Source organism: Panthera onca, chromosome B3, assembly GCF_046562875.1.
Source record: "Panthera onca isolate mPanOnc1 chromosome B3, mPanOnc1 haplotype 2, whole genome shotgun sequence".
Lineage (NCBI taxonomy): Eukaryota > Metazoa > Chordata > Mammalia > Carnivora > Felidae > Panthera > Panthera onca.
In genome coordinates this window covers 74,438,223-74,448,278 of record NC_138344.1, presented here as the reverse complement: position 1 = coordinate 74,448,278, position 10,056 = coordinate 74,438,223, and the positions used below count along the sequence as shown (strand labels likewise).

General features: G+C 55.2%; 2 protein-coding genes across 3 annotated transcripts; both read right to left on the bottom strand.

Annotated features, from left to right (window-relative positions):
* Nucleotides 1-57: 57 nt before the first annotated feature.
* LTB4R (leukotriene B4 receptor) lies at nucleotides 58-2,994 on the bottom strand. Of its 2 annotated transcripts, none has more exons than XM_060619372.3 (2): nucleotides 2,840-2,994; nucleotides 58-2,242 (listed from the first exon to the last, which is right to left on the bottom strand). In XM_060619372.3, exon 2 carries the CDS (start codon nucleotides 2,184-2,186, stop codon nucleotides 1,188-1,190), a length of 999 nt encoding a protein of 332 aa, XP_060475355.1. In that variant the 5' UTR covers nucleotides 2,187-2,242; nucleotides 2,840-2,994; the 3' UTR covers nucleotides 58-1,187. The 2 variants fall into 2 exon arrangements, with proteins under 2 accessions (XP_060475355.1, XP_060475354.1); XM_060619371.3 differs by having other exon boundaries at nucleotides 2,844-2,994.
* Nucleotides 2,995-4,177: 1,183 nt separating this feature from the next.
* On the bottom strand, nucleotides 4,178-7,560 carry LTB4R2 (leukotriene B4 receptor 2). The gene is made up of 2 exons (XM_060619370.3): nucleotides 7,475-7,560; nucleotides 4,178-7,122 (listed from the first exon to the last, which is right to left on the bottom strand). Exon 2 carries the CDS (start codon nucleotides 7,113-7,115, stop codon nucleotides 6,039-6,041), a length of 1,077 nt encoding a protein of 358 aa, XP_060475353.1. The 5' UTR covers nucleotides 7,116-7,122; nucleotides 7,475-7,560; the 3' UTR covers nucleotides 4,178-6,038.
* Between the last annotated feature and the right edge of the window lie 2,496 nt (nucleotides 7,561-10,056).

Below are 10,056 nucleotides of genomic sequence, written 5' to 3'. Positions count from 1 at the left end.
CCTGTGGCTTCCTATTCCTCTATGCCTTTGTTCTATACTGGGGGCGCTTTTGCCCTGTTTACCTAATCTTGGATGCTTTCTTCCTGTGACTTTGTTAACCCATAGGTGCAAGCTCAGGGAATTCCTAAGCTTATTCCCCACACATTTTTAGCAGTCTGTGGGAGGTATCTTGACACCCTAGATTTGTTACAGATACTGCACATTTTGGATTTTTGGTCTTTCTCCTAGTTGGTCTTTGTTTATGGGAGAGATTCAAAAAGTACTCCGCTGCCATTTCTGCTACCATCTTCCTAAAATGCTGTCAGGACAGAGCCAGTCCAAGGCTCTCTAAAACAGTCATCCCTAGGAAAGAATGACTCATCCCTCTCACTTACAGGAATCTTAATTTCCTAAGAATGATGACTGGCACAGAGGGCCCTCAGCCTCAACCTGCTTCTGAGTGTATTTTAGGGGCTGGCAGAATGTTAATGTCCAGAATTCCAGGGGCTAAGATCTGATGACTTGGTTCTTAAGTGAGGCCTCCTTGGGAGATGAGGGGAGGGGAGGCAGTGCCCTAGAACATTGCCCACTGAAAGGACAAAGCTGAGTGGCAGGAAGTTGGAGTCATGGTAACAGCGATACCTATCATAAGCTTCAGGGTAAAGGTCCCAGAGCTGTGCTGTTTTCTCAGCTCATCTGCTGATTTAGGGAGTCTGGCATGATAAGCCCACATGGGTGGCCTTCTTCCATCTGCTCCTTCAGGAGTCTGTAAGACCTGTGCTCTAAGTATGATGGGCAGGGCACCTGCCTCAGAATGGGGGAGGAGAGGGGATTCTGGTTTCTGTATCTTTGTGTCCCTTCCAAAACTGAAAAGCACAGGATGTGATGTGCCTCTCAACTGTTGAGAAGGATCCCCAGAAGAGCACCCAGCAGCAACCCTAATTCCCCATTATACACACACGCCCCACACACAGGGTTGACCCAATTTGAGGCTTCAGTTTTAATAGCAAAGCTGCCCCAGGCTTTCACTGGGCCCTCACCTGCCCCGCCCCTCCCTCCTCTTCTGCTCCACCCCACTGGCGTTCTCCTCCTAGGGGTACAGCACTGGGCCAGGCCAACGTGGGGGCATTCCGCCAGGAGGAAAGCCGACCTTCCACCAACAGCGGCAGCACCACCACCACCACCACCCAGACCTAGTTCAGTTCGCTTCACTGGAGAGGGTTGGAGACGGTGAGGCTCTCGGTGGTGCCATTCTCGGGAGTGGCGGGGGCGCCCCTCACCGTCTGGGCCAGGGTGCCCCCGCGGCGGGTGCTGGACGCCTCGGAGCCGGTGGCCTCCAACAGCTTGGCGACGAAGCCCACGCCGGCCGAGCGCAGCAGGCCACCGCCGGCGCACGCGTACAGCACGGGGTTCACGCTACTGCTCAGAAAGGCCAGCGCGATGAACACGTAGCGCGCCAGGAGCAGCCGGTTCTGCAACGGCCCCGCCTCCCCGCCGGCCAGCAACCGGCCCGCCTCGGCCAAGTTCACCACGTGGTAGGGCAGCCAGAAGGCGGCGAAGGTCAGGATGATGAGCGCCACCAGGCGGCCCGTGCGGCGGCTTCGGCGGAAGCGCCGGGCCTGCAGCCTGCGACCGATGTCGGAGTAGCTGGCCACCACCACCAGGAAGGGCAGCAGGAAGCCGGTGAGGGCCTCGAAGAGTAGATGGAAGGCGTTGAGTCGTTCGCTGGGGTACTTCAGGAAGCACACCAGGCTCCAGTTGTTCGGTGCCAAGGTCACCGTGCGGTACACGACGACGGGCGTGGCCAGCAGAAGGGACATCACCCAGATGCCTGCCAGTACCCACCAGGCAACGGCCTTGGTACGAAACTTCTGGGACACAAAGGGGAGGGCAACCGCCAGCGAGCGGTCCAGACTCATGGTCGTGATCAGCAGGACGCTGGCGTACATGCTGACTCCGCAGACATAGTGAAACAGGCGGCAGGCAGCCAGTCCGAACACCCAGGTGCGTTGGGCCACGTTGTGGAGGAAAAAGGGGGCAGTAAGCAATACAGCCAAGTCGGCCAGGGCCAAGTTCAGCACCAACAAGGCAGTGACAGAGCGCTTCTGCATCTTTACCAGGATGCTCCACACCACAAAGCTGTTGCCGGGAAGCCCCACAACCAGTGCCACTGACAGGAGGATGATCGTCAGCAGAGCGATGAACATGACACCTAGTGAGGAGGTGCTGCAGAAGATGTAGCGTCCGGGGCCACTGCAAGGACCTGGAAGGTGAGGGTGAACACAGGCATGAGGGTGGGGGACCAAGGTTTCCCGACACCCTGAACACACCTAGCCTGAGTGCTCTAGCCGTCTCCAAATCAGCAGCATCAGTTGCACCTCTGCAATATACTGTCCTCACCACTGTCAACAGACCTGTCTTAAGGGGATCTGGCTGAGTAGAAACACTGATTTCCTAACTAGGCACCGGGGCTCCTTCCTGCCCACAGACCCATTTGCAAAATACAGAGCAACAACAGCAGACCCTTTCTGCCTCCTTCTTTTCTGAAACCCAGAACCAAATGGCAGGGGCAGCAGGGTGGGGGGATGCTTTCCTTAACAAGGACACACCCTTCAAAAGGCTAGCTTCTCAGTAACCTGCCAGGCCCCGGGCCCCCTCAGTTCCAATGATTTCCACCAATCACCTCACTCTCTCCAGAGGTGCCCAGGGCCCACCAGGAATAACAGGGATGGGGAGGAGTTTGTGGATAGGAGACAGGAACAAATCCTCCCCAGTCAGGCTTTCTTTGGAAATTCCTTTGCCCTTTCGCTCATGGCTGTAACCTGCCCCACCACTACCTCCCTACTCCCAGGGTACTTACTTACAGACTTTGCCGTGTACTGGTTGGAAGCTGGTGCCAATCCCAAGGCCAGGGCAGAGTGGCGTAGCCTATTACCAGATCTGTCCCAGTTCCAGGGTCCTGGCCCCAGGTCTCGGTGCTGTCAGCTACGTTGGCCAGAGAGGAAGTACCAAGAAGCAGAGGAGGGGGAAGACACATCTTCCTGAGGGTGGGGCTGAAACTCCTAGCCCTCCCTTCACTGGGGAGGGGGGAGGGATGGTCTTTGTGTTCCAGAAGAGCCTAGCAGGGAGGAGGACTCCTCAGGGGTGGGACCAGATGAGAAGAGCCCAAGAAGGTGCAGGGAGAGGAAAGAGGGGTGAGGGGAGTGAGTAGGCTGGGGTGTGGCCTCAGATGCAGGTCTAGACTGGAGAACTGCCCTGGGTCATACAGGAGAAGGAGGGAAGGAAGCTGGAGAAGGGAAATGGGCTCAGATTGAGAGGCCAGAATGTTGGATATCTTTACATGTCATGTAAATAATATCATGTAATAATTTTTAGATTAATAGGAAGTGAGCAACAACTAACAGTCTTGGGAGGCATCAAGACTTGGCAGAGAGACAAAGGAGAGATGCCACCTCCCTGGGAACTTCCTGTCCTCCAGGAAGATGTGGCTAGGTTATGGCTTTGGGTTTAGGTAACATCAGGACTTGAAGAGGACAGCACTCTGTCCTTGGCTTGGGTTCAAGCCACAAGCAGAGTTGGGGGATGGGGCTCTTCCAGAACCCCCTATCCCTTCCCTCATGTAAAAAGATTGGTTCAATTCTTCTTCTTGGCAGAAGCCAAAGTCCAAAGGACCTCCTTTGTATTACACAGAATGCCAATTTCTTCCCCTTCCCCAACCACTTCCCTTGTGCTTGGCCGTGTGACTACCCTGCCACATGAATTTGGATTGAAGATCTGGGCGCTGGGCAAGGAGGTCAGCACCACCTCTTTCCTACCTTCTCATAGTTGGCTGTCCAGTCCCACCTCAGACACACAGAGAAAGTGGAGGCTGAGCATAGGGAGAGGAAGTAGGGGCAGTGATGCGTTATGCTTGCCCTGCCAGGAGGGGAAACCAGGAATGTACAGGGAGGAACAGCCCCAAGAATGGTCACTCTTCGGGGCGCCTGGGTGGCTTGGTCGGTTGAGCATCCGACTTCGGCTCAGGTCATGATCTCCCAGTTTGTGGGTTCTAGCCCCGCGTCGGGCTCTGTGCTGACGGCTCAGAGCCTGGAGCCTGCTTCGGATTCCGTGTCTCCCTCTCTCTCTGCCCCTTCCCCGCTCATGCTCTGTCTCTCTCTATCTCTCAAAAATGAATAAACGTTAAAAAAAAATATTGTTAATAAAAAAAAAAAAGAATGGTCACTCTTCTCCCTTCCTGGAAGGAGTGCAGTCTCTCCCTTTGACCTCTTCTGCAGGGACTGAGAACTGAAAAGTCTTTCCTTCAATCTGACCATGAGCCTTTCTGCTTCCCTTCCAACTCTGTCACTTCCCAGGAAAGATGCACTTTGGTCCATCTTTGGTGGTCACTGAGGTCCTTTACCTTCTCTGCTTTGAGAAGGGCCAGTGCAGAGCTGACCCAGTAGCTGTGAGACAGAGGATGTGATGCAAAGAAATGGGCTGAAACCACAGCAGGAAGGCAGAGTTGAGGAAGGGCTTTCTGACCACAGAGGTTGTAAGACAGGGACTATGGAAGGGAGGAAGTTAGGGAGCTTCTGCCCTGACACATGAGAACAGGAAGGAGTTCCCGCTGTCAGTGTTGGAGGATGCAAGTTCTGGCCCAGAGCTCAGGGGTCAACCAGAGGCCCCTCCTGACAGAAACTGGGTTGTCTTCACCTCCTCTCCCAAACTGCTCCCCACTTCCATGTCTCTCAACAGCCTTTCTTCCTCCACCCCAGGCTAGATACTCTAAGCATACTTCCTGCCCCCCAGATCCAGAGCTCCACCCTGCCCCAGTTTGGGTGCCCCTGGCGTGACCCTGCAGACTGAATTTCCTTTACTCTTTCTTGGCCTCTGTCTGAGTGATGTGAACAGTCACTAAAGCAGAACCTGGGATGGTGGTCCGGGTGAGCACTCAGGTCACCAGCCATCTAGGTTTGCCAGGGACTGAGGATTGGGACAAGAAACTGTTGGTGCTGAAACTGGGAGTCTTGGGCAAACGGGGATGTTAGTCACCCTTGCGACCACATGTGTGTGCATGTGGACGTCCTCTGAACTCCATCCTACATCCTCAAACTCAAAAGCATCAGGATTCAGAACAGTTTGGGGACCTAGCGATAGAGAGATTCCAAAAGATGGGGGCCAAGGGGTATGGGGGGCAGTGAGCAACAGCTAGCAGTCTTGGGAGGAGTCAAGACTTGGCAGAGAGAAAAAGGAGACCAAGGAGAGATGTCACCTCCCTGAGAACTTCCTGTCCTCCAGTCATTCATACAGTCCCTGTACCCCTCGCCCCAAGCCCCAAATGTCCCCTGGGTGAGCCTGTGCCTGCTCCTGGGCTCCTTTTTGAGTCAGGTGATCTTTGGGGGGAAGAGTTGGATTCAGAGAGGAAGACAGGGCTCCCAGCCTCCCTCCCCACACTGCACCAACCACAAGACAGGAAAACTTTCCTTTCTAACCCCACACATTGTCTTTCCCCTTCCAGAGCTGGCTTTTTCTCCACTCAACTCTTTCAGACCCCAGAAAGTGGCTCCCATCCCCATTTTCTCATTCAAGCCCCCATACCTTTCCTTCCTCTTTCTCCCTTTATTTCCGGAGCGGTCTATGGCTTGGCTGGAGGGAACCAGGACACCCAGACTCGGGAGGACAAGTCAAGATGTCACTGAAGGCTGGCAGCACCCAGCCTTGGACTGACCCAGCAGAGAACCAGGTGGCTTCAGTACAACTCAGGCATAATGAACTACCAGTGTGGGCATGCTTAACCCATGATGTAATGCCCCCCTCCTCAGTGTATTTCACAGTAGCTATTGGCAACAAGTAAGCAGTTCTGGCACGTGGGCCCATGACGACCTGCAGGCACACAATATTCACTAACAAGGACCACCACCACTTGCAATCCCTCAGTTTGGAGGAACCTGGGCCTGCCCAGAAAGATCCAAACTGTGGCCAGAGAAGGCTCCCCAAACGCTCCAGTTGTTCCCTGAGTTCTGGGGGAGGGACAACGGAAGGGGATAGGGAAGAGCAGGCCGGGTTGGTAGGGTTTGGTGTCAAGGGTCCCATCCCTGACTGTCCTTCTCCACCCCGCCCCCAGGGTCTCCATCGCCCCGGCCCTGCCCCACCACTTTGAGCCGAGGGGTAGTTCGGAGCTCCATGGTCCCCTCCCTAGAGCGGCCCCCGCTTCGGGCCTCTCCAGAGCCCTCAAAGAGTCTTGTAAGGAAGCGGGGACCTGCCCGGGGCAGCAGATCCCCTGCGGTGAAGACGTAGAGCACCGGGTTGACGCTGGAGCTGAAGAAGGCCAAAGCTGTAGTTCCAGCTCTCGCTGCCTGGCCCGCCCCGCCCAGCCTGGCCAAGGCCCCTTCCGGCGGAGCCAGCGCGGCGACCACCTGCAGAATGTTGACCACGTGGTAGGGCGCCCAGAGCAAGCCGAAGGCGAGCACGATGGCGCTCACCAGCCGGCCCACCCGCGTCCTGCGCCGCCCGGCGCCCCAGCGGGCGCCCCGCAGCCGCGCCAGCGTCAAGCCGTAGCAGCCGAGCACCAGCCCGAAAGGAAGCACGAAGGCGGTCAGCGTCTCCAGGCTCAGGTGGGCCGCGGCGTGGGCCGGCGACGGGTGGCACAGCTGGCACACGCGGTCTCCCCACAGGTGGCGGTAGACGGCGGCCGGGGCGGCGAGCAGCAGAGCGGCCAGCCAGACGGCCAGCAGCAAGCGGCGGGCCAGGGCCGGACTGCGCAGCCGGGGCGCCAGGAAAGGGCGGGTGACGGCGAGGCAGCGCTGCAGGCTGAGCAGGCTGGTGAGCAGGACGCTGGCGTACATGCTGAGCGCGCACACGTAGTACACCGCCTTGCAGCCCGCCTGGCCCAGCGGCCACGCCTGCCCCGCCAGGAAGGTCGCGAAGAGAGGCGTGAGCAGCAGCACCGCGCAGTCGGCCAGCGCCAGGTGCAGCACCAGCGTGGCCGCCAGCGGTCGCCCCCTTGCGGGCCGCCAGCCCGCCAAGCTCCACACTACGAAGCCATTGCCCGGCAGTCCCAGCAGCGCCGCCAGCAGCAGGAAGGCCGTGCCTGTGACCCGAGAGGCCTTCCAGCTCAGCAGCGTCTCGTTCCCCGGGGGTCGGTAACAGGCCAGCATTCTGTGCCTACCGGGAGATGGAAAAGGCCATGGAGGGCATTTAGGGGGTGGGGCAAAAGCCCGGGGTACCCCTCATGCCAGGTGAGAAGGGACTGCGTTTCCTCCCACTTTCCTCTCTTCTAAGAGCCTTGACTGACTGACTTCCTGACCTACCCTGGCCCCTACTCAATCACTACTTCTTGGAACCCAAATCCCCTGCTGTCAGTCAGCCGACCTCCCCAGTCCTGACTCCCAGGCTGCCAGTACCTCCACCTCTACCCCTTTAGCTGGGCTTCTTCTCTGTCCAGCCCCATTCCTTATACCTTAGGGCAAAATGAGTGGTGAGAAGTAAAGGTGCATGCGCAGATCTACTTACCCACCTGGGAGCTAGTAGGATCAGACCCACGAGGGGGCTGAAGAAGCTGAAAGGCACAGCAGCAGTGAGTGAGGTGGCTACTCCTGTCCTCTGCCAGTTAGATTTGCAGTGTGAGACTAGGAATAGGGAGGGACGAGGTGGAGTTCTTCTCAGGCCTTTCCTGGGGCTCCTCCCGCACTCTACCCTTTCCCATAACTAACAGGTCCAGGCATGTGAGAGGCTGCTTCCCTAGGAAACAGGACTATCTGCAGGTATACAGATAAGGTTCCCTGATCGTGTAGGTGAGTAGGGACACTACAAAATCCTGGGTCCTGCATCTGTCCTCATCCCTCGGGCAGTTCTGGCCCCAGTTGTTGGGACAGTTGTCACCACGTGCTCAGGCTTCCCTGGCCTACACTCAGCAGAGAAGGTGACCCAAACTACTCATTCCCCCAACTGCTCTATCTTGACCTATTTCCTGACTTCTGATCCTGCTGAGCCCTCTTTTTCTTCAGCCTGCTACCTACTCCTCTTGATGAGGTTTTGGGGTTATAGGGGTGATGTCCAGAGCCGACGGCCAAGAAAGAATTCTTGAAGATGTCCTTGGTACAAAAAGGTGACTTTATTAAAGCACAGGAACAGAACCCGTGGGCAGGAAGAGCAGTTTATAAGTGTGAGGGGGTGATCCTTTATATACTGTGGAGCTGAAGGAGGTAAAGTCAAGAGGAAGTTTCTTGAAGGGATTTCCATATGCTAAAGAGGAGTTACAGATTGTTGGGGGCCTAGCTATTGCCAAGCTAGGGCTGTTTTGCCCTCTAGCAAAGTATTATCATTAAGACAGTAGGGAGCTCCTGGAGACTGGGCTATTGATGAGATTGCCCTTTTCTTGTAATTTACTAAGATATTTGTAAACTGATGGAGACTCAGGTCCTGTGATCTCTATCAGTTTAACCATTGTTTTCTGTTCTTATCTTTGTTCTTGCACAGCTAGGAGTGCCTGAGGAATATCACACATATCCCACCTGGGGGCAGGGGAGTTGTTAGTTTGTGCTCTGCCTTTAGCTTGCCTAATGCACCCACATCACTCTCATCTCTTACCTTATGCCCTGCTCCATTCTTTCTACTCCCAGGGCTCTCAAAGGGCTACCAATGACAGCTTTCAGTCACAGTGCTGAGTTCTGGGGGATGCATTGGAGGTACAAGGGACTTATCAGCTCTTTGAGGAATCATAACACATAACCACAAAGAGACCATCCTACGGAGCTACGAGATAAGAAGATAGGAAAGGATGCATTGGTAGAGACATACTGAAAAGGAGCCTTCTCTGGGTGAAGAGATCAGGCAAAGCCTGGAAATGCAGAAATTTGAGGGGGATCTAGTACACTGATAAAGTTGAGCTAAGGCAAAAGACCCCTCCAGTTACCAGCTAGAGCTGGGCACTCCTTGGGAGCCAGGACACCAGTATTGTCTCAGTTTGGGTTACTTCCAAAGCACAGCCTGAATTAGCATGGGTACAGGTAATTCTGCATCTGGAAAGTCAGCTCAGGAAGTAGAAGTGAGGGAGCAGGGGAGGAGAGGGAAAAAGAGAGCCAAATAAGTGTGTTATTGAGTCTCTTCACTAAGGATTAGGAAGCTCTCAGAATTACACAGAATGCCTTCCAGAAAGACAGAAGACTGGGGCACTGATGCCCAGCTTGCCTTCTTCACTGTTTGAGGGCTGTGCTAGAGGCATTATACACACTTGCAGCCTATACGTGTCAGGAGGCTGAGTGGGCTGCCGCAGCCTCAAACACCTAGGCAGGAAAGCAGAGATTTACACTCATGTGAGGGGTTCAGTCTTAGTGAGAGTCTGAGCTTCCATACAACTATCCACAACTATAGCTGAAATCAGAGATGGAACTCAGGGCACCCAAAGCTAGTCTTGATGCCATCAAAAGGCAACCCCCTTCCCCTTCACATCTCCTTCACGCCCATTCAGTGGCCAAAAGAGAAAGGTGAGAGAGAAAGTGACTAATGCAGTGTAGCTGAAGTGAGCAGTTCTGGAGATTGAAGCCAGAGAAATGTTGAGCCGACCCCTCCCCTAGACGGAGGAAGAAGCAGGAAAGCAGGAAGGCCAGGGTCCCAGACAGGATCCTGGTGATCCTGCATCCAGGGAGCAGGATCCATCCTCTCCTCACACACCACCCTGGCACACTGTCTCACACTTCATTTCCTCCAAGCTCTGCCCATGATCCCACCTGCAGCCTGGCTTCCCCTTTCCTAATGCTGCAGTTTATGGCTTTCACAGTAGGTGGCAGCAAGTACAGTGCAAATCATGTATAACGCAGCTTCTCTAGGGTTGGGAGCCAGGAACTATTCCTAGAAATTCTCTCCATAGAAAGAAAAACACCAGAGACCACATTCCATCCTTACATAGTTCCCATTTATCCTCAGCACACACTGCCATCAGACAGACACACACACACACACACACACACGCACGCACGCACGCACAAAAGCCTCATGACTTTTGCGGGCAACTCTGGGCCTCAATCTCTCCTCCACTATCCCATCTAGGTCCCTCCTTCTCTCCCTCCCCTTGGACTTTGCCCTTCTTACTGGCCAGGC

Excerpts from the sequence above, each read along its gene's own strand:
- LTB4R (XM_060619372.3), bottom strand. The coding sequence starts at position 2,186 with ATGTTCATCGCTCTGCTGACGATCATCCTCCTGTCAGTGGCACTGGTT.
- LTB4R2 (XM_060619370.3), bottom strand. The coding sequence starts at position 7,115 with ATGCTGGCCTGTTACCGACCCCCGGGGAACGAGACGCTGCTGAGCTGG.